Source organism: Tachysurus fulvidraco, chromosome 23, assembly GCF_022655615.1.
Source record: "Tachysurus fulvidraco isolate hzauxx_2018 chromosome 23, HZAU_PFXX_2.0, whole genome shotgun sequence".
NCBI classification, from domain to species: domain Eukaryota; kingdom Metazoa; phylum Chordata; class Actinopteri; order Siluriformes; family Bagridae; genus Tachysurus; species Tachysurus fulvidraco.
Genome location: NC_062540.1, coordinates 8,758,191 through 8,785,430, shown reverse-complemented (window position 1 = coordinate 8,785,430; position 27,240 = coordinate 8,758,191). Strand labels below are relative to the sequence as shown.

At 40.9% G+C, this 27,240-nt stretch overlaps 1 protein-coding gene across 4 annotated transcripts in view; it reads right to left on the bottom strand.

The window, feature by feature from the left end:
• tns2a (tensin 2a) overlaps nt 1–27,240 on the bottom strand; it is a 38,409-nt gene that overhangs the window by 2,875 nt on the left and 8,294 nt on the right. For 3 of the 4 annotated variants that reach the window (XM_047807283.1, XM_047807285.1, XM_047807286.1), the window contains exons 2-26: nt 21,864–21,969; nt 21,637–21,674; nt 12,794–12,832; nt 11,926–11,967; nt 11,765–11,814; nt 11,081–11,264; nt 10,934–10,984; nt 10,676–10,798; nt 10,271–10,335; nt 9,691–9,774; nt 8,936–9,048; nt 8,608–8,668; nt 8,446–8,521; nt 8,181–8,307; nt 7,587–7,652; nt 7,036–7,152; nt 5,528–6,925; nt 5,116–5,263; nt 3,024–4,867; nt 2,591–2,722; nt 1,719–1,811; nt 1,359–1,436; nt 1,017–1,094; nt 535–703; nt 324–392 (exon numbers count right to left, since the gene is read on the bottom strand). In XM_047807283.1, the coding sequence (XP_047663239.1) occupies nt 324–392; nt 535–703; nt 1,017–1,094; nt 1,359–1,436; nt 1,719–1,811; nt 2,591–2,722; nt 3,024–4,867; nt 5,116–5,263; nt 5,528–6,925; nt 7,036–7,152; nt 7,587–7,652; nt 8,181–8,307; nt 8,446–8,521; nt 8,608–8,668; nt 8,936–9,048; nt 9,691–9,774; nt 10,271–10,335; nt 10,676–10,798; nt 10,934–10,984; nt 11,081–11,264; nt 11,765–11,814; nt 11,926–11,967; nt 12,794–12,832; nt 21,637–21,674; nt 21,864–21,969 (5,351 nt within the window). The remainder of the gene's footprint in view (nt 1–323; nt 393–534; nt 704–1,016; nt 1,095–1,358; nt 1,437–1,718; nt 1,812–2,590; nt 2,723–3,023; nt 4,868–5,115; nt 5,264–5,527; nt 6,926–7,035; nt 7,153–7,586; nt 7,653–8,180; nt 8,308–8,445; nt 8,522–8,607; nt 8,669–8,935; nt 9,049–9,690; nt 9,775–10,270; nt 10,336–10,675; nt 10,799–10,933; nt 10,985–11,080; nt 11,265–11,764; nt 11,815–11,925; nt 11,968–12,793; nt 12,833–21,636; nt 21,675–21,863; nt 21,970–27,240) is intronic. The other variant, XM_047807284.1, reaches the window with a different exon arrangement.

Below are 27,240 nucleotides of genomic sequence, written 5' to 3'. Positions count from 1 at the left end.
GGGAATCTGGTTAACTTTGGCTTCATGCACAACAAGCTGAGTAAATGTGTCTACATAGATTTACACACCTTCAAAGCTAACACAGAACACACAGACCAGGCTGAAGGTTCATGCTCGACCTGACAGATCATCACTGTATACTAAATCATGAGTGAAAGTCAAGCAATTCATATAAAGTTTTAGAAAGCAGCCCTTCACATGACATGTTAAAGAATGCTGAATGACTGACCATATTAAATTACACCCAGATAATAATTCAAGGTTACTATATTAACCCCAATAAATAAGTGAGTGTGTGAACAGTGTGTATAATGACCACTTACCTCCTGTCCTGTGGATCAACGCTGCTAAAAGTCACACTGTTAATTGGGTAGTGCCTCCTGAAGAAAACCCTGAAAAACAGCATCAGTCACAAATAAATAACCAAACAGGGGAATTAACAAAACAATGTACTCTCTATAAAATGCGTGTGCGCACGGTAGCATATTTTAACAACAGATGAAACAAAAACTGATCTTGTTAGAGTTAGCGTACCTGCGCTGACTGTCAGTCAGAGTGATGCCCTGTGTCGACACTTTAAAGTGCACTACCGTGGCTAAAGGCCGAGGGCTTAGTGACATCATCATGCCTGTCGCTTTAGCTACTGCCTGTGGTCCTGTGAGAGACTCAGTCTCCACCGAGTTCAGGTACAGCACATTACATGCTGAGGAGAGAGGAACACTGAGTAGGAGAACTAGTGAAACTTTTAACACCAAGAAAAAAATGGAGGAAAAATGCATGAGCAAGAAGAAAGAAAGAAAATAGACAAAAGAAAAGACAAGGGATGGCATAATTCTGGTGTGTGACCGAATTGGAGGAGAAAATGTCACAGATGAAATAACAAATTAAGGGAGAAGCAACAGGATTAAAAGGAATGATCAAATGAAAAAGAGAGAATGAATAAGAAGAGAAAGAATAATAGTAAGTAAAAGAAGCAAGGAAATAAGAAAAAGGGGTAAAGATGTGAGAGTGTTTACCTGCTCCCTGTTTCAGTAAGTCTGCTGCTGTGCTCATGTTGCTGACAGACTGCACTTCCTGGATCTCTGTTATGGGATCTGAAGGGGGGGGGGGGGTGTTAATACTGGTTATAGATTTATAGTAGATGTTTAATACTTTTATATCTTCACTCCATCAAACCATTCAACTCTTTACAGCCTAAAGATCATTTGTACAGAAATTCACATTTTGTGTGTTTTATTGTTAGTTGGATTTCAGCATATTCTGTGCTTAGTGTTGTTCATTGGCAATATGACATTCCTACTGCTGATATTTTGTGTTTATCAGTTCCATCAAACATCTTTACTGTGCGCTGCCTGTACCTTTGTCAGGGATGCGGAGAGCAGAGGGCAGAGAGATGGGTGTAATAGCATGCTGATATACCAGCGCTGACAAACTCCCTGTGAAACACAGATACACAGAATGTTAACACACACACACACACACACACACACACACACACACACACACACACACACACACACACACACACACACACAATGTTAACTTTGATTGCTATTATTTCAACACACAAAATATCCATAATTGTATTCCAGATGTATTTTTAATTATTCACAAAAGAAAAATAGTATAGATTTGGAGAAACTGTTTAGTAAAATATAAAAGGGGTGTTAAACACAGTTTGATCAGTGTTCATGTCAGTTGTTTTGAGATGTGCTTACCAAAGTAAGGCTCATTTTGACAGCCTTTGATTTTCACCCCTCTTGGTCCAGTCTCAATTAGGAAATGTCTCACCAGCTGTTCCATAGGATCTCCTAGAAAATATGAAAATATAAAAACATGCTGTTTACATATAAATAAATAGAAGGGCAGTGCAATCTTTAGTTTTTTAATATCATTGTAAAGGATAGTAAAACATTCTTTTAAGAAGAAGAAGAAGAAGAAGAAGGGTCAAGAAGAAAGAAGAAGAAGAAGAAGAAGAAGAAGAAGAAGGGTCAAGAAGAAAGAAGAAGAAGAAGAAGCCTTTATTTTTGTCACATATACATTACAGCACAGTGAAATTCATTTCTTTGCAGATCCCTGCTTAGGAAGTTGGGGTAAGGGCACAAGGTCATCAGCCATGATACATTACCCGTGGTGTAGAGTGATAAGGGCTTTGCTCAAGGGCCCAAGAGTGGCAGCTTGGCAGTACTGGGGCTTAAAGCCCAAAGAGTTTTGTTTTACAAATATACAGGTGGTAGCATAACTTTATTTATTTATTTATTTATTTGCTGATAGGTGTGTTGGTTTTAAATGTAATTGTGCAGTGTCAGTTTACATTGCCCACTGGGGGTGCTAGAGACAAACTTAGACCTTAGCTCACAAATGGCCAGATGTACACAAAATTAAGACTAAACCTCTGAAGACCTCTTGCACTAAACGCTTCAACAGATCAACTGAATATTCATAGATAAGTTTATTCCCCTTGAGATTTAGTTGAACTATTTCAATCCTGCCTACTATTTAACTCCTATTCTTGTACATGTTCAGATTCCTGTAGAAGTAAATGGATGTATTGAATGTGTAAGCATCACACACTCAAATAATGCTCTACCTTTGCTGGAATGGCTGCTGATGTTGGCAGGTGGTGAGGCCACTTTGAGGGCCAAACCATAAGCCCCCTGGAAGGAGTTACTGTCCCTGATGACGAACGCACCCGGCTCCTTTTCCTTCAGACCTGCAATGGCTGTAGATAAGGGGACAGAACAAGAGTGATTTTAAGACAGTGTTTAAGTCAGCTGTTCTGTACTTTTAGCCCTAGCTAACATAAAACATGCAGTGGAAATTCTAAAATTATGTTTGTTTTGTTTTTGCATGAATCATCAACAAAAAAGAAAAATGCTATTTACATTTACATCATCATATAACTAATCATGTTGTAATTTGAATGAACTACAATAAAATTGTCCCAAAGTCTAAATGCCTTGCTAAGTTATAGGTCTAAAAACTAAGGGATGTCCTCTGATGCATTGTGCCATCTAACTAACCTTGTTCTCTGGAGATTCCAGGCTTGTACCAGAAACGGGAGCTGTCCTGCACAAACTTCACACTGACCCTGCTGCCAGTTTCACCCTCTGCCAGCCCATCATTCTGCCCACCTGGTACAGTCACAGCTCCTACCACTGGTGAGAAGGTAACATGGTGTTGGCCAGAGGGGGAATGACTCATGGATGATCTTAAGGTGCCTGACCTTCCATTGGGTGAGTCTGGTTGGGTACCCTGTCGTCTTTTCTCTGGCAAAGGAGGCTGTGTGATAGTGTTGTCAATAAGAGGGTAAGTGGTTGGAGAAAGGGAATAGGTGGAAGTCAAGTAAGCATCAGAGGTGGATTCTGTACCCAACATTAACTTCCTGCCCAGAGTGGCAAAGCCTGGCACATGGGGTTCAGGAGAAGAAGAGCCATTCAGACTACTTATTGGTGGTTGAGGTAAAACAGGAGAAGAAGGAGATAAATTGGGAGTCTCTGAATTAGAAATTGATGGCATTCCATTGCTGTGAGGCTGTGCTGGAACAGACTCTGATATTGGGATTTGGTCGATCTGGTGCAAAGAATGAGGAGAAACGGTGGGTAATACTGCCTCATTTTGGATTGGCTGAGAAGCTGAGGGAGGCAGACTGGCTTCCTTGTTTGGCTGGCTAGTGCTCTGCTGTTGGTTGGCCTTAGTGGGAGATGCTGGGGCAGAATGGGTAGAAGACACTGGGGCTTGCTGGTTAGTGTCGGTTGTTGTTATTACAGGAGCAGAATGTGTGGAGTTCTGTGGAGAAGGAGAGCAGTGTGTGGAGCTCTGTTGATGAGGCAAGCAACATGCAGAATTCTCCTGAGGAGCTTGGCAGTGTGTGGAGTCTTGTTGAGGAGCTGGGTGGTGTACAGAGCTCTGCTGAGGAAATGGGCACTGTGTAGTGTTCTGTTGAGGCGGTGGGCAGTGTGCAGGGTTCTGTTGAGGAGATGGGTGGTGTGCGGAGCTCTGTTGAGGAGATGGGTGGTGTGCGGAGCTCTGTTGAGGAGGTGGGTGGTGTGCAGTGTTCTGTTGAGGAGATGGGTGGTGTGCGGAGCTCTGTTGAGGAGATGGGTGGTGTGCGGAGCTCTGTTGAGGAGATGGGTGGTGTGCAGAGCTCTGTTGAGGAGATGGGTGGTGTGCAGAGCTCTTTTGAGGAGGTGAGTGCTGTGCAGAGCTCTGTTGAGAAGGTAAGGAGTGTGCACAGTTCTGTTGAGCAGGTGGGCAGTGTGTGGAGTTCTGATGAGGAGGTGGGTGGTGTGCGAGGTGCTGTTGAGGAGTTGGGCCGTTTGTGCCATTCTGCTGCAGAGGGAGGCATTGTGCGGAGTTCTGTAGAGGAAGTGGGCAACGTGGAGAGTTTTGATTAGGAGGGGAGCAGTGTGTAGTGTTCTGATACAGAGGAGAGGAAGAAAGTGGGGAGAGCTGCTGAGGAGAGCAGGAATGTGGGGACAGCTGTTGAGGACATGAGGAATGTGGGGACAGCTGTTGAGGAGATGAGGAATGTGGGGACAGCTGTTGAGGAGATGAGGAATGTGGGGACAGCTGTTGAGGAGATGAGGAATGTGTAGAGATCTGTTGAGGAGAAAATGAAGAATGTAATGTGAGTTGCTGAGTAGGAGAATGTGTAGTGAGCTGCTGAGGAAGGATGCAGTGTTTCTCTGGGATGGACATGCATGATTTAGGAGGCTCTGTGGATGGACTTCCAACTTTATGAGGGTCTGGCCCAGAGTTTGACAGATTTATCTGTAGAGATGGGTTTGTTCTCTCCTGGTGTGAGGTGCTGACTGTGCTCATCTCTGATGATCGGGCCTCCTGATCCCGGACACTCAGACTGGGGCTAGAGATCAGGTTGGACACAGGAAAATGCAATTTTTCAGTGGTTTAACTATAGCTGATTTATGTAGTATTTTGTTTTTACATTTTATATATCCTCTGGGTGTTTGTAAAATTACTAATAACAAGATTAACAATACCAGTTCTGAATGTGAACTAAAAAAGCTGTTATTTTGATTATCAATTTCATTTACAAAATTTAATTCAATTATTCCACTATGTAGAATTATTCTCAGCGAAAAGCTCAGTTACCTCTCTTGTGTATGCGTTGGGCTGCTGGTGTGGACTGGAGTGGGTGGTCCAGATATATCTGAGGGGGTGGAGGATGGTCCATGTGCTTCAGGATGTAGCCGCCTCAAGGAACCATGGGTAATATGGTCCCGCCATCCTACGTTCTCACCTGGAACCAAAAAGCAGGAGAGTACAGCATTGCTCCTAAGCATAGCTTTAAGAACTCAGTAGATGTCATGAATATATTCTTAAAAGAAAAGAAACACATTTCTACATTGTACAGACTAACTTCTGATGTATTATAAAATGTTTTATTGGCCCTGGAACAACATCAGTTCAGCACCAAAATGGATGAAACACCCTATTTTGTTTCAAATAAAAATCCTAATGAAATGCTTTTATCATGCTGGTGGTGAGTTCTGTGGTATCTGACCTGAGTGTGTGTTGGTGGTGTAGTGCTGCTGGTGGGGGTCTGTATGGCTATAGCACGAGGAGTAGCTATGAGGCAGTGGAGACGTGGAGTCTGACTGGTATCCTGAAGCGTAGCCACGACTCTCAGAAGGCGAGGGCTGGTAGGGTGAGCAGGGGCACATCTGGTGAGTTGTCTGGTAGCTACTGGAGCCACTGCTATACTTTATATCCAGGTGGGCATGACTGAGTGATCTTGAGGGTTCAGGAAATGCAGGGTGACCCTGGGGCAGTGGGTCAAATGCGAAAGCAGGCTCATGACTTGAGGGGCCATATGGTGGCAAGGCAGTTCTTCTGTGCCAGTACTCAGCTTCTCGTTCTCGCTCCCATTGTAGTTCTGCCTCTCTGTCCCTGTCCCAATGTAGTGAGACCTCCCGACCCTGTCTTAACCCTGCCTCTTGCTCCCAGTGCACTTCTGTCTGTCTTGGAACATCTGGTCCTCTGCTTCGCCTTAATCCACCATCTCGATTGAGCTCTTCCCTTTCCCAGTGCAACACTTCACCTCTGTCGAGTCGTAAAGTGTGAAAGTCCTCTCGTCTCAAGCAGCAATCCCGGCATGGGCAGCTAGGAGGTGGTAGGAGGCTGTCTACAAGCATCACATCATGGTAGGGTCCAGGTGCTTTCGAGTGGTGTGGATGGTTGTGTTGTGCCTGGGTGTACGGGAGGAATTCGTCTGATCGACACAGCAGTCTTCCACTAGGGGAAAGTGAATGAGGGTGAGGGCAGAGCTCCTGGGATGGATAAGGGCAAGCATGCCGAGAAGGACCATGCAGGTAGTGCTGAGTGCTTTGCTGTCGGTCCCACAGCAGGTCTGGAGGTGGGAGAGGCTGGTGCGTCTGCACAGAATGACCACTGTGGTGTTGGCATAGACCTAACATGTTTGGTGAAGATACTGCTGTGTGGTTGTTGCTGGGAGTTGAGTGGTCCAAGCAGTACCCGTTGGGTAAGTGATGGAATTCAGAGCATCGCTGTGATCTGTAGCCCATGCGGCAAGAACATGAGCGAGCCAAGCGCAGCGATCCAGTATTTTCTGTTGGGAGTGAGTCTCCATCATCCAAAATTGCTGTCTCCCGATCACGATTCCTGCTAGTCCTCTCTCCCTCAATCCCTCCAAGAAGCTGCTCCAATTCCTCGCGTTCTTGTTGAGTAGGTGGTGGTCTTCTGGGTGAATCTTCAAGACGTTCAGGTGGAGCTGATGAATGCCCAGAATCTGTGCTAAGTGACAGGGGATGACCTTGTCTCTCATCATACATTTTCCCTGGACTACCATTGGTGGACGAGGAAGAGGAAGCACAAGCAGCACGACGCTTCTTAACCTGAGCATACAGACTGCCATCCAGAGGCCCTCGAGTGTGTGCAATATCTAAAGAATGACAATTCAACTGACATTAACACTTTGATGAGAATATAATTTAACCAAAAATAGTTTAGAAAGTTAATGGAAAGCCAAAATACAAGGTTTTTATACAGTACCATCTTGATTGTCTCCATGTCTGTGATTCAAGTTGTCATAAGAATCCCAGCGTACCACTTGATCAGCTGTATTATAATCAACTGTGACTGCTGGGTCATTCCGCTGGTATTCCCGCCCTAAACCATATACAGGATCACTTTAAAAACTGAACATATTAACAAGTATAACTGTATTTACACGCTATGATCATGTTTCAAAGAATTTTAAAAAGATTCTTGTATTACTTAGTTTTCCCAACAATATGATTAAGGAAAAAAAATCACCTTCCACAGAGCTACAACCACTCAAGGGTTTAAAATAATACTGAGCAACCATAACCAAATGAATATTTGAACATATCTGTGTCATATTTTAGCATAATTATTGAGTTTTTTTTTAATACTGCATCATTGCATTAGTAGTGTATGTGAATACATGAATAAAGCAATGTTGCAGTCACATTCAGTCCTCTGTACAATATATGGTGACTTTTGTGACATTAAAAGATAGCAATAATGTTTTTATTGTAAAAAAACAAATCTTTTGCAGAATTTGAATGTTACCAAAATACCTTTAATTTTCTCTGGCCCAGAAGAAAAGACAAACTCCACAGTGGCATCAGAGGGAAATCGGTCATCTATAGAGACCAGTGAGATATTTAAAAAGTTGGTCACTTTAAAAACAGGAGAGAGCACAATAGATTTGCTCTATAAGCGTTCATCTGTGCTTAAGTACACAATGAATGTATAGACAATTATGTATGTCACATTAAAAAATTAATAAAACTGACAAGTGAGGCTCAAGTTTATTCAACAGTCCTGCTACAAAGCCAGGAAAGAATGTATAGGAAGCATGTCATCTTAATCATCCTGGAATTATAGGCAGGCGTTATCCACAGAGACGAGATTTGGTGGGTGGATGTTGTGAATTCTCTAAAGTGGGATACAGTGAATTATGGGCAGATATTAAAACCTGCTACATTTTATACTGCAGATAAAACGGCTCCCCTGAGGATCTTCCTGAACACTCACACAGAATATTTTGGCATCGTCTTAATCCTTAATCGGGATAAAATCGGGAAAGCACGGTGTAATAATAGAAAATTAGTACAGAGGGAATTCAAACATTCAGGATGGCCAAATTGACTGTTTAATGGTTGGTGTACCTGAGCAAGCTTCATCAAGTTCTCCTTTCCCAAACCAGAGCTGTGATCCATGAATGGTGCAGGTGTGAAACTGCAGGCGGAACACTGTGTCCCTAGTGGCCTGAAGTTGTCTGTGATAGCACTTCACCTAGAGAATGAGGGGTGACAGACATGCACACTTGTTTAGTTGTGCCAAGAAAGAAGGCATACACATTTATGTTCTGTTAGGCTGTAAACTGAGACGAGGCTGCAGTGATTACGTTATGGTAAGATTAGTGCTACACACCATAATGTCTCCTTTCAGCAACAGAGCAGGCTCGATGGTCACACACAGCTTTCTGCCTGTTGAACCCTGCAAATCACTGCAGATAACACAGACACAGGATGACAGGCTGCATACGCTGGTAATTCAGTTAAGACTAAAATGCCTAATTTGAACATGACTCACTAAATGCCAGAAGTGTAGACCAGCTGCATGGACTGATAGATCTTCATAAAGGGCAAGTACCCTGTATACAAAAAAGACCAACAAGATAGTGAGAGATAAACATTGAGAACAAGGTAGACTGATGGAGGAATGTGTTAAATGCTTCCAGGACCATCTCCTCCACTGCAACAGATTAAAAACAAACATGCTCTGTTTGGATGTGCGTGTTTTCACGAGGAGTGGTTATTGACAAACCGGTGTTAACTCTCACTGTGAGCACACAATCACACACACGCCAACACTAAAACATTCCCATCAACGTGATACTCATATAAAGCTAAGGACTCACCTCCATCAGAATGAAAATTGGGGATGGTGGGAATGAGGACCTGATGGAGGAAAAGTGGACTGCTGTTCATCTTTATGGCCCCTGAGAGAAGTCCACCAAAATAGTATATATATCTGTAAAGAGAGAGAGAGAGAGAGAGAGAGAGAGAGAGAGAGAGAGAGAGAGAGAGAGAGAGAGAGAGAGAGAGAGAGTGAGAGAGTGAGAGAGAGAGAGGGAGGGAGGGAGCACAACGGTTGTAACATTCATGCCAATAAATGTATACTATATGGGCTAAAGTTTGTGGACACCCGACCATTACCACCAATATGTGTACCTTCCCCAAAATGTTGCCACAAAGTTGAGGTCACACCACAATTAAATAGAAATGTCCTGCACTAGAGCACTGACATCTGCACACCTTTGAAATGAACTGGAACAATGACTAGACCCCAGTCCTCCTCACCTGACCTCACCAATGCTCTAGTGGCTGGATGAGCACAAATCCACATATCACGTTCCAAAATCTAGTGGAAAACCTTCCCAGAAGAGTGAAGTCTATTATTATATCACTGAGGGACTAAATCTGGAATGTGATGTTTAAAAAGCACATACAAGTGTGATGTTCTGGTGTTCACAAACCTTTGGTCATGTAGGATAACCAAATTTAATTGAGAGAGTGGGAGAAGTACAACAGAATGTCTGTAATGTATATAAAGGTCTGGATAAGACAAAAAAGCAAAACCACATAGAAAACCATACATATGAGGAAAAAACACCTGTTCTGGGAAGGCTGGAGAGAAGATGACACTTTGTCCTCACAAAATTTCCTCATTGCCAGTGTGCTGAGAGCCTGGTCTGCCCTGTATGAAGACATACATATCAAGTATACAGTATATGACACACGAGGTTGTTAATGTTTATACCCAAGTCTCAACCTCTTAGTTATTCTCCTGAGTACACTGTATGCTTGTACTTAAGAAGAGATACCCATTTGATTGTTGGTTTTGTTTTCGTTCTGGACTTCTATCCCAATTCTCCTTCAGTTTATTTGCCACCAAAGTACACTCACTAGTTAGAGCTGTCTAGTAGTGAAAGCCCTGCTATAGATACTTATGGCATAACCAGGATTAAAAACCGTGCTCTGCCGATAAGCACCTTTATTGTTGTGCCATTCAGTAGCATCAGATATTGATATTAACTTGATATTAAAATATCCATTCCTTCCAAACTACTCTGGAACACAGTATATTATTGTTTTGGGTTATTTTCTTTTACTCAGTTATAATCTCTATCCTGTGTGATGTTTTATATGCATCAAATATCAGTTTTGTGTGGAGAATTAAAATGGAGATTCACCCTGCTGAGATCTTGCTGTAATGCATGTATGCTGCGACGATGACTCCTGTCTTTCCCTTGTTCCCCTGTAAAAAGAAATGTTTGAGCTTGTTAGAAAGGAATAATTAGGTTTGATTACAGGAGATTTTAATTATAATAAATGTTACCTAAACGTAATTTTTAAATAGCACATTTGAGTTGTTAAACTATGGTTATAGGAGGATATTGTGGTTTTCTAACAGAAGACATGTATAAAACAAAGCATGAGTGGATAAACTAGCTCTAGATGAAATGAATCATATTTGCAGTTCCTTTTATTATATTCTATATTATTACATTAGCATTTGAACAAGATAGTCTGTGGTTTCTGATAACCGCTTCTTTTCACCCTAAGCGAACTTTCTCAAGACATTTATAACCTTTGACCTTGCAATGCAGGACCACCACATGCTGGGGGTCAGAGTTCAGCCATGTCTCCATGGCTTTGCACATGGAACAGATTTTGTCTAGTGGGGGTGCATGTAGATCTGGCCAGCCGAAGTCATGGACCTGAGAGAGGGAGAGAGACAGAGACAGAGAGAGATGGGAATGGAATGATAATGATAGAGAACAAGAGAAATGAGCTTAGTTATGTCAAAACCTATTTCCTTTGTAAAGGGATAATGAAAAGTCCAGTAAGTCTACCTTGGAGTTAAGTCGTGTGATGTCATGCCTTTTCTCAGACAAATTTAGTAACTGTACGGGACAGACGAGGAATTAGTATGCATTATAATTGCAAAGTAAATGCTTTAATTTATCTAAGTACTGAATTGTAGAACCAAAGGTACTGACCAAAAACTTGTCCTGGTGTTTAGACTTGAGCATAGCTGCCACCTCTTTTAGATTGAGGCGATAACGCTGCTCATCCAGCAGAGGGGGAAAGAAGACAGAGATGATACGCTCAGTGATGTAGGTGAGGTCGAAGTCGTAGTGGCGCTCCATCACCCTGTCCATCACCCGATCCACACTTAGACTCCTGAGAAGAAGGATGTTTAGAGTTCATTGTTGTTATTCTTTACATTTGTAACAGAAGCTTTGGTAATAAATACGGGCGGTGAAGGTAGAGATAAGGATCCAGCTATTGATGAGAAGGAGTTCGGAATGCATTATGCTTCCAGCCCACAAAATTACAAACAGTCTTCTTTCAGTTTTTGGTAATGTGTTGAATTGGTGCACAAGTCATGTGGAGTGGATTTTGATATGAAACATCCAAGCTGTCAGACTGTTCCAGCAAAAATAGCCAAGTGCTTAGTCACATGCTTGAGCGATGACTCCCTCCATATTACTCCGCACTCAAAGCCAAAACACATTAGCTCAATGAGCTTCAGCAGTTTCCTTCCACAGATAAAACCCACAAATTTATGGTCCAGGATGTTTGTAAAGAGTAACTGGCTTGAGGGCTCATGCAGGTCTGCTGCTGAAGAATGCTTTCTGTCTTACTGCTCTGTTGCATAGCAAAAACTCTGGAACATTTACCTGGGTAAAGTACTCCTCGGTTTGGTGTATGTCAGAGATTTGGTTGAGCCCTGAAGAAATGAACCAAAATTAGATTATTATTATTATGTGTGACTATCACACATACTGTATCTGGTTGTGCAAATACATCGAGAAAGAACGAAAGTTAAGAGCATTCTTACCAGATGCTGAATGTGTCGTGAGGAGGTCGTTCCTCTCCGCTGCTGTAGATGAGAAGCAGGATAAGACATCATAAACACAACCAACAGACAAGAATGTGTGTTTAGTTTGGCCCCGATTTTACTGAATGCTAAAAGACTTTAGAGAAAATCTGGAAGAAAAATCACTTGGATGAATAATTGAAATTCTCTAGTAGCTTGGAGTCTCTTCTCCTGTCATCACTTCCAAAAGGAACAACGCTGATCTCCTTAGAAGTAAGTCTCTGTCAAACTCTTTCAGAAAATGTCTATAAGACAGCTTTGTCCTTTGCTCTCTGAAAAAAGTACTAGATCATAAATTTCCTCGTATAGATTAAGGTACATACGGTACAGAACGCTACATGCACTTTATTAGATAAAAGGAACATACAGTACTAACGGTACAAAAGGTGTATGATAGAAGGTAGCACCAAAATAACAAGGCATGGCAAACTTTTTTACTTTGACTGTGGAGCAACAATGTACTGTACATTTTGGTCGATTCTTAGATGTTTAAAAAATGTTGAATTGAAAACATAAAAAATCAAGAGTTTAAAAATATTTGAGAACAAACATGCAATTAATAGAGCTCTTTTTCACATCTGCTTGAATAACAGAGGGAGGAAATAAAGTTAGAATCAAAATAAAGTAAGCAAATAACCAAAACAAGTGAAGTGAAGGGATTAGACTAGTCATCTAGCACAGACAAGAACTCCTAAAATGTAATTTTATTCACTTATTTATTCATCTTCAGTAAGCACTTCATCCTGGCCGTGGGTCCAGTGCCTAATCTGTGACCACTGGGCACAAGGCATATACTATACTATACAGTATGAACGAAAATTTAACTCACCAAATCTGAGGATGGGGCCGGGGTACAGGGTGTGCTGGCCTGCAACAAAGAACAGTAACTTGATTAAGGAATATGGCAACATCCCCATCACCTTCACATGCACTCATACACACAGGCCTGCCACTATTCCCTTTCACCCCGTTACAATTCCTCTCTTCGTGTAGAGGATAAAAGGAAGGGAGTGGTGTGATAGGAAGGGGCAGAGGAAATGCTTCTTTACAGTGACAGATAAGCTACAGGGTAAAAAAAACTCATGCTGTTGACTGTGTGTTTGTGTGTGTGTGTGTGTGTGTGTGTGTGTGTGTGTGTGTGTGTGTGTGTGTGTGTGTGTGTGTGAGAGAGAGAGAGAGAGAGAGAGAGAGAGATGGGTTTTGCACTTACAGTAAGGAGTGTACATCACTGAGAACTGGAAATTGGGGTTACTTTTGATCTTTCATGTGGACAAATAAAGCAAAGCAGTGGTAGGCTCACATCAGATGGTCTGGGCAAGTTCTGTGTGTGTGTGAGTGAGTGAGTGTGCGCGCGTGTGTGTTCTGACAGTCATGCTTATGTAATGGCCCATTGCTACAGTTTCTCCAGCCCCCCTTGAACACATCCGCTCCTGTGCTGCCCTGTTTGTTTGGCTACAGGAAAAGGGTTGAGGCCAGAAGATCTCACTGTGCTGGCCTTGGTTTGGGACTTGGTGTGTGTATGCGTGAGAGGTTATCAGATTGTGTTAAACTTTGGTTGTATGACACACTGAAGAAACTAATGTATGACGCAAAAGTCAGGTTTGATGCATATTTGTGTTGTTTTCCAGGAAAGTGCAGTTTACGCCTAAGTATATGTAAAAAGTGGATGAGTGAGGGAGAGGGGGGAAAAAGATAGGAGCCAGGAGAAGCTCTGATGTCTGGTCTCAGATTAAGTCTCTATGATCTCTATGTACAGTGTGGTGTGTGTGTGTCTGTGTGTGTGTGTGTTGCTAGGTGGGCTCTGATTATTATACTGATTTTCCAAATGTCTTGGCTTAAGTCAGAAAATACCCATGCAAAAGGATTTGTACATGTAATTCATGAGAAGCTCAGTTCTCTGCTCTCTTACTTACTGCAAGTTAAGAAATCAATCTTGTGTAACAAATATACAGCACAATAGCAGTCTGGACACCTGCACAGCACATAGAGGGGTTTTCTTCACCAATTCAATAAAGCAATATGGAATGATGCACTGACTATCACAGTATTTCGATAGAAACAGACCACCCAAGGCATTACATTATGCTTTGCAAATAGGCTCAGCACTTGTTAGCTGTTTCTCACAATTTGACTTAATGACTTTATATTTTAAATGTAAAAAACATTTAAAATATATAAATTTAATTTGCTTAGAAACAAATTTCAATCCTTTGCCATTATCAAAATGCATAGTGTGTCCTAAACAGTCCTAATTTATATTATATTATATTATATTATATTATATTATATTACAGTATATACACAAGATTAACATGATTGATTGCATGGAAAATGGGCAACTACTGCTGAAGTAAAACCTTAGATGGTGTCTGTTTATGTAATTAGTCTACATGAAATACAGACTGCTGTCCTTCACAGTAAATAACTGTCTGCCGTTTTTAACACCCTACCCTCAGTTTAACCCACTTTCCACATGTCCAATATATTCATATCATCATCGGGTCTGTTTCTGGGCAAAATCCATTACTGCCTTCCCTTCCAATGACCATCAGTCGTTCTAATGCCACAAAAGTAGGTCTCCACTACGAGTAACTCTTGTTTCAAACGCAAACTTTCTACTTCCTTTTCTCTTCCATCTCTATTGTCCTTTCACTCTTGAGGCCTTTCTCCTCACTGCATTATCCCTTCTTCATTATGCCTTATTCTGTCCATTTGTAACTCCCTCAAAGCTCCCCTTTTCCCAATGTAAGGCTTTCCTCAGTCTTTTCACAGTGTGCTTCACTCTTGCTGGGTTGGGGGCCTGCAGCAGGGGAGCTTTATGCCAGAACAAACACACTAGATTCCATCTCGTGGGCCAACACTTATGCACTCATTTTCAGCAAAGGCTTGCTTTCTCACACCCTCTCCCTCAATCCCAAGAATTGTGTCCTTCCTGCTTTTCTCTGTCTCTTTCTGGATTTTACAGGACAATTAGGAATGGCCTAACATTCGAGTGGACTTCCATCACTGAGTGAGATTAGGTTCTTAGGTTCTTCATTGCCATAAAGGTAATCTTCAGACTGGCTTGGCGGGAGGGAAGTATAAATATTTCTCGAGGCCAAATGAAACATTACATACTCTTATATAAAACTCGCTTGCTGAAGCAGGTCTCCAAATACAACACAACCTACCCATAATTTCAGAAAGATGTGTGTGAAGTGGCATTTAATACCTAGTCTATTCAGACAGCATTAAACATTCCAGAGGATGAACACTGCCTGATGTCATATTAAGTTTAATACAGGGCATTGTGTGTGTGAGACCCTGTATAATGTAAAACATGAGGCCTATCCCCAATCCCAAAAAGTGATGTAAAGTAAACACAGACAAGCGTCAATACAGATGCTGCAGGTAAATCCATTGGGAAAACTGCTTTCTGAAGTTCTGGGTTTCAGGCTGGCTGAAATTGAGCTTGATCCACCCAAAAAGCAGTACGGTTGGGCTCGGTACACGATAGCTACTACATTCTTTATCCAAGAGGCAGACTATAAATGATGGAAGGGAGGGAGGGAGATAAAGACATAAGGATTAAGATAGGAGTGGAGAAGAATGGGTGTGGTTGAAATTGAGATTGAGTGATGGCTAGAGGAAGAGAAGGAAGGAAGGAGTGGAGGAAGTGTGGGAGGAGAGGGAGAGCAGACATTACTGCTGAAGTACACAGTATCATTAATGAGATTAGTCAGGCTGGAATGTAGTAGGCCAAAAACACTGTGGTGGTGGGAAGGGGCTTTTCTTTCAAACCAACAATGTTACGAAATCCAATCTTCAAGTCAGCTGAGTCCAACAGATTCACCCCAAGATTGCGTACATGGCTACTGTTCTACATAAAAGGCTACCGATATACACACACTACCTCTTCAACTACTGTAGAGATGTATTTGTAGGCATACTGCTACTGACTAACCCACTGTGGTGAAGTGTACGAATCGGGTTAACCCTTAACCCTCAGCTGTATAAAGTGACTCTGTACAAAGTCACTCTGGATAAGGATGCATGAAATGTAAACGTAACTGTAGGATTCCCCTTATATTTACAGAGAAGTGTGATTGACAAAAGTAGTGTCTTTATAAATAAGATGTACATAACAAGTACATCCAAAATAATATGTAAATATGTTGTTGTTGTTTAAAAAGGGATGATTGGACAGACCCCGTGTCAGAATCTAGACCTATACATGTAGAGAATCTCAGAAGCCTATACACTCATCTCTGGGGGATTTTCTTTGTCATACCTACAGAGATATTTGATCGATATAATTTACCTTTTTCCCATACGAACTGTAATATAGCAATGATGAAAGCAATCACAGACCTGCTTTTATGTGTCTCTGAGATGTGGAACTATAACAAGGGGTAAAAACCTTGCAAAACATGCAGCATGATGAGGTAAGTATCCCTGAGGGGTGATAAGGATTTCAAAGCTGGACAGAACTGCAGTGAATTGTAAAGGTCAGGATGTGCATTCAGTTTACTGATTTCTGATCGGAAGATTTCCAAATCTCATCATCTCCTCATCAGACTGGTTCTCACACATGCTCTTGGACCACTTCCAAAGCAGCTGCTCCAATCTGACCTTGTTTATATGGAAGTGAACTCCAGTGAAGAACATGAAGTTGAGCTCCATTTTTGCTCCTTTTACAATAAGCACTATAATTCATCTTGTTTATTTTGCTCAACCCCCTAATATCTCATTCTGCCAGCATAAACAGGAACTACAAATCATCCTGGGACAACAGTCATTCAACAACCAGAACGGGAGCCAAGACCAAAATAAATCAGTACATACACGCCTCCATTTATAAGATATCAAACAGAGAAAAAAAAAATCCTTGGCTTGTTTACTGTCCGATTTGCTTCTACTATGAATTCAGGAAGGTTTTGGGAATATGGAGAAACAGTTCAACATAGAACCCTTAAAGTGTTCTTCAGTGTTTCTTTGTGGGTGAAAAACCCTAAGTTTCTATGTAGAATCCTAAAATAAATTCAACCTTCATACAGAAGACTATTAAACAAACCCCTCATATTTAGTTAAGAGTGCATCTTAAACACACAACTAATAATGAAAACAAATTGAAATTTCAAAGCACTTCAATAATGATGGTTTTACAAACGGATTCCATACAATCTAATCTGGGACACACTGTTCTAATGCACTTGATCTGTTGTACTGAGATATGTGGAAAAACACATTGTACTTTCATACTTTCATTGTACTTAGTCTACATGTTAACTCATGGAAAGCTACACATCACACCTCTATTCTCAACATAAACACATGATGCATGTAACATCACCCTAAATGTTAGTACATGTCCTGTTTATCACTTACACAACTAACACAATTAATCACAGCATTTAGTACATACTGAATTTGACCATTAAAGCATACAGAGGATCATCAGGTAATCTGCCAAATCTCGAGCTCTGTTTTGGGTTTATCAGTATGGTACTGAAATGGCCTGCACGCGCACACACACACACACACACACACACACACACACACACACACACACACACACACACACACACACACACACACACGGCAGTTACTGGAACTGTTGTCCTTCCAGCTCGCCTCATCCAACTACTGCCACCACAGGAAATAAGGATTTTTTTATCTCCCCTAATACACCAGTAGAGGAAATGTTCCACCCCCCCATACATTGTTCACTACAGTTGTGACATTCCCTTTATCTTTAATCCTTTAATACACAAACTCCATAAATCACATGTGGTAATGCTTCAAAAAAGCTTTTAATGCAAACTGAATCGAATTATAATTGATCACTTGAGGATATTTCTTCCCAGCAGGTCTCAACACAAAGACACAACCGTCATGTCTTTTCTCTATTATTCCTTCAGTAAAATACAGGAATCTCATTTACTTATGAATCTGAGGCTTCTCTGTTTTTTGCCTTCTTGTTTACGTAAATTGCAGTTTGGTCTGTAACGCTTTTCTGCGGTTGTTCATGTTATATGTTACATTGCACTTAAGGCAAAAGTGGAAAAAACGGGACTTAAAATAATGTCAGGTTTGAGCTCCGCTGTGAGGTTTCAGCTACACAGTGAAGAAGAAGACGCCATGAAAGTCTTTGTTAGCAATCCAGCTGATGTTAGTAATATATGCGATTATTTTATGGTGTGTTTATCTTCTCACAACCACACAATGTTTAGTGGAGAAACTATGGTGTTATATTTACTGTTACTGTTTGAACCTCCATGTTGATAGACCTGACATCACATGCTCAGCTAAGGGTTTATAATCCCTTCCCGAGGGTGAGCTTTTTCTTCTGTCTATCTTAGCCAGAGGTCAGAAATAAAGCTATGAGCAGCATTTGAAGGCTGATAATAAGACAGATCCCTACGTGAACATCTGCACACACCTGCTTGGTATGTCAACAGATAATCAGTTTCCCAGTCTGCCACGCAGATAAGATCTTATCACTTTCATGATGTGGGGAACATATCTGTAGCTTCACTTTATATTTACATGGGGAATAATATAATAACTGTAGCTTCCTTGGGATAAATTAATAATACAATATGATTGTGCAGCCATGTGTAATGCAAACATTCAGGTTTACAGCTCCTAGAAAATCTTTTGTGTCATTCCCAAATGTCCAAATACAAGAATTTAATTACAGAAAAGACATTTTATTCCCCTTGACACACTATATATGGCTAAACAGATGTTCCTGGAAAGCATTCTGAGCAATTTGGAGTTTTTCCCCCCATTGTCTCCAGCATATGTTACACCTACACATGAGTTTCTTTGTTGCAAGATTTGAGATAAGTGCGTACCATGACCCAGACTTACGCACACTCTGTCTCACTATCTGTCTCTCTCGCACGACCACATAAATGCACAACCCAGAGGAAGAGCACAGACAAGTCTGATTCTATCTTTGTATTCAGGAAGAACCGTTTGAGAATAACAGCTCACAGAACACAGTTGGAGAGAAGATTTTTCCAGGGCCTTGATGTATGAGCCACTTTGTCTCATTGGGCAACATTGCTTGTGGTTTGAGGATCTTTACTGCTCACAGAATTGTTTGCAGATGCACCTTGATAGCAGTCGACTCATCTAACTGGAAAATTCAGGACAATTTCACCATAAACATGTGCTGACGTAAAGAAAACAAATTATTTCTTGACTCATCCTACAGTATGAGTCACTCCAGACAATCTGCAGCCAGAGAGGGACTGGGACAAAGTGGTGGCCTTTATACGCATTAACGCTTGGCTTGGGACAATAAAGTGCTGGGGAAACGGATAACGATACCGCATTAATCAAACTGGAACTAAACCATGAGATGGCTTGTGATTACTAATTTGCATGTCAGTATTGCTCAAGATGTTGTGAGTGGACAGCTTAGTAAGCAGTTTCCTAGAATATTAAATTATTCACACATTATTACTTCAATCATTAAGAATGGCTCAACATTTTACCTCCTTTAACTTTTCCTGTGAGCACAGACATTTTTCAAGATATGGAATAACATCTTTGATGATTACACCTGGAGTTGAATATTTTCAGATCGATGGAAAATATCGTGGTTTTATGGATATAAGAGTTCAAACATAAAATAAACCAAAAATGAAGATGTTTACGATCAAGTGATAAACAAGTAATATTTTAAGTTATAATCGAAATGTTTGACCTAGATGATGAGGACGGGATTCCTTTTTGAGTCTGGTTTCTCTTAAGGTTTCTTCCTAACATCATCGCACTGTCGTTTCTGGCTTGCTCCTTGGCAATAAAATGATATACTTTCATTTCTGTCCAGATTTGATATATTTCTGTTAAGCTGCTTTGTGATAATATCCACTGTTAAAAGCTCTATATACAAATAAAATAGATTAATAACATGCTACGTCACCAACTGACTTGATATATTTTCTAATGCTTCAGAGCTGAAAGTAGTTTGAAAACTGCTCACTTTTATTATTCTGTGAAAAATCTTGCAGCATTTCTCTCTCTCTCTCTCTCTCTCTCTCTCTCTCTCTCTCTCTCTCTCTCTCTTTTAATTTACAAGGTCAAAGGCTAAAACGTTAATATATCTGGATTTGGCATGAAGCTAAATCCAAATGACTGCCATCTGTGCTCATGTACCATTATAAAAGGTTTGTTCTAAATCACTCTAACGCATGCCTCAGATCTGTTTTACATTCCAGTAGGCCAGTAGGGAGAACGGAGAACGGATGAACAGTCAAATCAAATCACTTGTCAGCAAACAGCAGATTGCTTAAAGCTCAGCACGACAACAGAGAACAGCTGACTCTCGTCCAAATGGGTCTTCGGTATTAGCGAGGGAGGACTGCAGTCACCGTGTGCCGAGGGCTGCACAGCTTCAGCACGTTGGCAACGGCAGTCATGACTAAAGATATTAAACAAACGCTTCTTCAGTTCAAACATGTGGAAGCTATAATGACTTAGCACCAGACTTAATGCTAGCAGTCTTTTGGCACTGCTATTGATAGTTTTTGTTGAGCCAAGCCAGCGTTCATGTGTCCCTTTTTTGTTCCCAGAATGGCAGTGAAGACTTTGATCTTGTCCTTGGCATTCAGTTATGCCAAGTTCCTTTGTGTCGTCTTAGCCAGGTGGAGTGAAATGTTTTTCAAAAGCATCCCTTTGTTCATACTCAATGCCAAGGTGTTGAAAGCTGGAGTGGTACTGAGCAGATAAGGGACTGGAAAGGCACTGTCTCAGTTCCTGATAGTTCCCCTGTGGGACCGGGACTGAGATGATCCCTATCGCTACAGAATGGCTGAAAATTGGGACTCTCTGTTCCTCTTCTATACATGACCCACTGGGGTTAAAGTGACAAACTTGTTTGTCCGGAAGTCAGAGATGTTCAGCAATGTCAGGCTCAGTAGAGAACACAGTTGTAGCTAAATCCCATACATTTCATACATTTTCATTCATTCATTTTCATACATTTCATAAACACATCATCAGAAAGTAAAGGATATTTCTAGAGGAACACTGGCCAAAACAATAGGGTTCCTCCATAGTTCTTTGGATAGCTGAAGCTTTTAGACATTTAGAACATTTCAGGGCACAAATTAAAGAACGTCGTGCCAGACTAAATCTTTATTTTAAGAATGATTTTATTCGTCATTGGATAGATAAATTCCATAAGACACTAAGCTTGACACGACATCCTGTTAAGTTCTTTAGCAAATAATGTGTTGCTATGTTCCTTAAACCAAAACTGCTTCCTTTTGAGTTTACTGAAATATAAACAGAATGAGCGTATCAAGGGATGTCTAATGCTATGAGCCTAATTAAGCAATAGATTAATTTACACAAACAGCTTCCAAAAAGTGATTTAGCCCTCGCCGTACACTCGGCGTACTGCAGGATGCTTCAGGCTTCTGCAGGCCAGGTCAGCCATGGTAGAGAAGGCATTCAGTGACTTGTCAATAAGCCATTCACGAGTGGAGCATGCGGGTGGGGTGTGGCTAGCCCCAACACAGAGGTCTTCAGAAAGAGCGAGCGAGAGAGAGAGAGAGAGAGAGAGAGAGAGTTAAGATACCCAGGTTTTTACGTTTATGACCCTGGTGGTATGTTGGCTAAAAAAAAAAAATCTGTTAACAAACAAATAAATAAATAATAACAGTAGGTACTTACCTTACTTTCACATTTCTTGTGAGTAGCTGTTTTGCAGACTGTAGATGACAGAGAATAAGATGTACAGATTTTAAAAACAACAATAACAACAAAAACAACACAGAAGTAAATTTCAGGTTTTGCCATGCTTTGAGTAACAGTGTTCGACAGGAATCAGGACCTCACTGTAAAGCAATTAAGATGTTCCAGGGAAATAAAAGGTGACGGAATCAGGAGAAGAGACTCACCTCGGCAGAACGATCCCAGACTTTCTATGTTTTGCTTGCACACCCCACACTGGCGCTTCTTCTTGAATGTTTTTTCCTTAAACTCATGGGGCTCGCCCTTCCCTGCCTAAAGAAAACAGATCTATTAAAGTCCAAGTCAATTACAATCTTCCTGAAGAAGCTAAAAAAAAAAAGAACAGCAACAAACCCTCATAGATCCACCTCTGTATTATATCAGCTTCTATTATTTTCGGATTGTATTTGTCACTCTCTCACATTTTGCTCTATACCTCTGATCTTGAACCAGGTCCTTTTCTTGTCTTTCTATAGAGTGTCTCACCTTTCCAAGTCCGGTAGAAGGACAAAACTTTGCTTAACACTTAATCTTGCAAAGACACACCTTGCCTTAAGAGACGCTGTACTGTTGGAGAACAGTGAATAACTGAACCATTTCGGTGATCCCTTTAGCCTTGCCTATTTCGGCACTGCTTATTTCCGGTACACAAACCCACACCCACGCACTTACAGATCTAATGAACACGGATGAAGTGTTGGGCTATATGCGCACCAACACTTTGCATTGTACATGTGTGACGTCTGAGCTGAGGAGAATAAATCAGCTTTGTCTACAGCTGTGTGTTTTTCCGTTTGGCAGTGAAGGTAGAAGGAGCTCATTTCCACTCTGCGGAGCTGGGCACTGTTTGGACAGCTGTCAGGAGACACACTGCCTGCCCACTGGATGCCATACAGCACTGCAGTGTAGATGTGCAAAGCTTTCTCTGAATAACACACCCACACAAAAGTGCCTTATACATCTGGGTGGATTTTGAAACTGTTCTTGTCTTGTCTGTGAGGACAACACAATACAATACAACACAACACACTCACAAACACACCAGCGATGGGCAAATACCATGGTGCTTGAGGACATTTTGACAATAAATGATATAAAAAAATATTTAACTGCACAACATCTGTGCCTTTTTTTTATTTTTATTAAACGTAGGACAAATAATCACAAAATAAACAAAATAATAAGAAATAAATAAGAAAAATGAAAACATCACTAAAAGCGTAATAATTAATAATTTTTCATCATTAAAATGAATAACAATTAAAAAACCAAAATGATTTAAAAAAAAAAGAAAGAAATATTATGGGAATAATAATGGTGTTACTCAGGGTTATGACATAAGTATAGAAAAATCAAATCTGCCCAATTCATGCTGTCTTCAAGCTGTAGACATGGATATAAGTAACACAGGTACTGAAATCCAGATAAAACAAGATCAAAACGAAGGGCTTAAAACATGACATTTGGAGAAGGCAATTTCAGAACGTTTAAACTGGACATTTGAACACATCGTTGAGTCGTTGTGATGAAATGAAAAAGTTTCTTACTGTGTATCAGGATGCTGTAAGAGAAAAACAAAGCTCTGAAAAGGCCACAGGGCTTCAGGTCTTTGTGTAAAAAAGGTCTTATAAATAAACAGCGATAGACGATGTGCTAGAAATCACCCGTCTCTCAAATCGCAATATTTTAGAAGTTGGATGTGCGATATGGAAAATATCCACAGAGAGGAGAGAAGAAGTGTTTACAGGAGTGCAAGATAAACTCTGACAGATTACACTGACCAGATTGACTCTATATCAGGCATGTTTTTCCCTTTCACTTTTACTGCTTTTTAAAAACAAACAAACCCCCCAAAAAATGTAGGTTAAAAAAAGAAATGCAATCTCTCCCAGGTGCTTTTTTATCTATCAAAAAAATATATACTGTAAATAGATTATATTACTACAGTAAACCTTATCGAGCGAAAATAACTGAATTTATCTAGGATTTCCTATCGTAATCAAAATAAAGCACAATGTAGCACAAAATAAAGCACAGATTATTCAACTTATTTCTTAAGCTAAACTTCAAGCTAGAAATAGTCTTGGGCTAGTTGGATAATCTGATTAATTGTAAGCATCGATTTTTTTTAGAAAGAAGTGAAATGATCTATAAATAAAGAAGGAAATTATAAACCTAAAAATGACTAAACGCTCTGGAGTGCTTGAGTATACAGAACAAGCCTCTTACCTTTAAAAACCAAAAGCTCCCAACACTCCCACAAGCCACTGTGGAAAAACAATAAACGGGATTAAACGCCACTCTCTAAACCAGCACTAACTATCCGTACAGGTCAATCACCCCCTCTAGCACTTCTCCTCCAAGCTTTTCCAGCCAACACGCTGTGGTGTGATTGTCTCCAGCCAGAAGTGTGTTGACGGCGTCTGTCCTGGACGTGGCCTTCTCGCTCGATCTGGAGCACACACAACGGGCGCCTGTTCACATCATTTTAGCCACCCAAATGCTCTTTAGTCAAAAGATGGCCTTTAAGAGCGAGGACCCTCCCCTTCTTTGCTTCACTTCAAGCCCAAATGAAAGAACAGAAGAGGAATTGAAGAAAGTAAAGGACAATCTGGACACGGACAGAAATAGACACCACAAGCAGATACACGTGCCGAAAAGCAGAGCATGCCCAGCTTTGTCCTCTCATACCGTCATTCTAGAAGGTTTTTCATGAGCACCGGTTAAGATTTACTACAAAGATGACTTTACACCTTGTTCAATGATGCAACACAAAATTGTAGCACAATGGACCAGAACTCTCATCTATCCAAAGTGAGCAAAACTAATGTGTCAGGGTTTAAACAACATGTGAGGAACATCACTGTGCTGGTAAATTAGAACAGTGACGAATCTCTTTGAGACCCAGTACTGCTGCAATTCCCAAATTCCCCTGGATCTGAACAAGATGAAATGGGTTACAATAACGAATCCCACTGTTTATACTGTCCGAGACTTAAAGCAGTGTTTAATACAGTTGATGTAGACCTTGATTACTTGGTTGTGGGCTGTGTGATGCCCCCTTTCATTATACTCAGGAGTGGCTCAGCAGGGGACATCTGTGTGTGTGTGTGTGTGTGTGTGTGTGTGTGTGTGTGTGTGTGTGTGTGTGTGTGTGTGTGTGTGTGTGTGTGCGCGTGCGTGTGTGTGTGTGTGTGTGTGTGTGCGCATGCGTGTGTGTGTGTGTGTGCGTGCGTGCGTGTGTACCCCCAATTGTAGCCTCAATGAATCAGTGTGTCTCAACAGGGTGGGACAGTAAAAAGAAGGAACTGACTGTATAATTGTGTGTATGTGTGTTGGAGAGTTGGGTGGACATGGTGTGTGTGCATGTGCATGTGTGTGTGCGTGTCCATGTGTGTGTGTGTGTGTGTGTGTGTGTGTGTGTGTGTGTGTAGGGTGGGACAGGCAGTAGGGGAACAGAGACTGCCTGTTCCAGAGATGAGGTCAGCGCAGCACTGTTATAAGTTTCCTGCCCTCCGTCCCCTCGACCTTCCCAACACATCATGCAAGTTTCCATGCCACTGGCTCTTCATAAACTCTCTAAAACCTCTATTACAGATTATGGAGTGCAGATTAAACATCTTCCCATTATAAACTACCTTCCTAGACACAGAACCACGGACCCTGTTAAAGCATGTTTAGATTTTATGAGGAAACTTCACCACTGTAGTGACACTTTTTATGCTGTGCATCTTTTCATTTGTAATCAACTAAAGAATAGACTTTTCTAATCAGTTTCCTCTCCTTCATGTCTATTAGTATTCTGACCCAGGTGATATATATATATACAGTATATATTATATATATATTTTAGGTTGTTACATAATTTCACAGTAAAACAGCTGGCTTTATTCATTTCTTTCAACACTTTATTATTGGCTCAGCTGTATTGGTGATTAATACACTATCCACTGGGATATTTTACATCAGTACATATAACCGATTTTACATAACTGTACAGGCTAAAAAACAGGTCAGTTTCTACTCGTGTAACTCTATATACACCTGCATCATACCATCAGTTCAAATAAGAGCAAAGGATTACAGAAGACAAACATAAAGCTGTTCTCATTACTTTCATGCATCAATCATCGTAAGAAGCTTCTCTGATTAACTTAAAGAAGGTAATTTGGTGATTATTCCTAACATCCTAACATGGGATACACAGAGCATCATGTTCTCTTATCTGGCTGTACGGTCACTGCACTACATGACCCTACACTACATGACCTGTGTCATGTCAGACTGAAACACACTATTTACACACACTCTATTAGAAGGAGTTCTTTTCATCAAGAACAAACTTGAAGGACACAATGTTATCAGCTTACAGAGCTTTCTCTTTCCTTAAAGTCAGAATGAAGACTGGAGACTTCGAGACTACGGGATACATGCATCAGGAAAGGTGGATCTCTCAGAGTCACCAAACACACAAGCCAGACACAGCACGCACAAAAATACACACGTGCAGGGACAGTTTTGCCAAGCTATTGTTCATAACATCCTATTACTCGATAACTGAAAGCACCTGGCTCTTTATCTGTTCATGAGTCTCACTACTTTTTTATGCAGTTTGATTTCATCACATTAAAATAAGCACTTTTTTTGCTGGTATTATTTAGGTCCAATTGTCCACCTACAGGTCAGAGTCAAGGAAAAACAATACCCAAAGATTTTCAGACTGGTCGCATTTAACCTATAATAAAATATTTCTAGCCTGATTTGAATGGTCTCATGCAGGAAGTCTTTCCCCATCCACAGGAAATGACAAGACTTTTCACACTTGAAATAACCCTGGGTCACTTTACACAGGGTTAACCATAATCCTGTCTAATTAATAATCTGATGTGTCATACTGTACATTCCTAAACCTTGGGTTAATGCACTTGTATGTATTTTTTCAGGGTGGGTTAACAACCATGATGGGATAAATACTGCACATATCAAGTTTAAATAGCAGCTTGTCTCCTGCCTCATAAATCCTTTTTAATAATCTGTAACGGTTAAAAATAAACCCCTCCCCACTTTATTCCTACTGATGTACTTTCTCTCTTATTATTTGACAATATTTTACTTTTAAATTCTGCTGTACAGCAGCCCTGTTGTTGTACAAAGCAGGTGATATGAGGCACTACATTTACAGCGTTTAATCTCATTGTACACAACTGAGCAAACAGGGTTAAGAGTGTTGCTGAGGTGCCCAGCAGTAGCAGTTTGCTGGTCCTGGGATTCAAACCCATAGCCTTCTGATCAATAGTCTACCACCTTAACCACTGGGCTACAACATCCACTGGCTGGGCACTTTGCTTCACACTGTCCACCTTTAACACCAGGTTTAACACCACACAAGAGTTAAATGGATTTAGGATAACTCAGGATTAATGTAATAGCCTTGATGTGCTACACGACCCAACTGAACACCTATTTTAGTTACGAGGAATGGTGTTCATTCCTCCAGTGCAGGTCCAGAGACGTGTAGACTCGCAGCCAAGGCAAAGTGCTGCT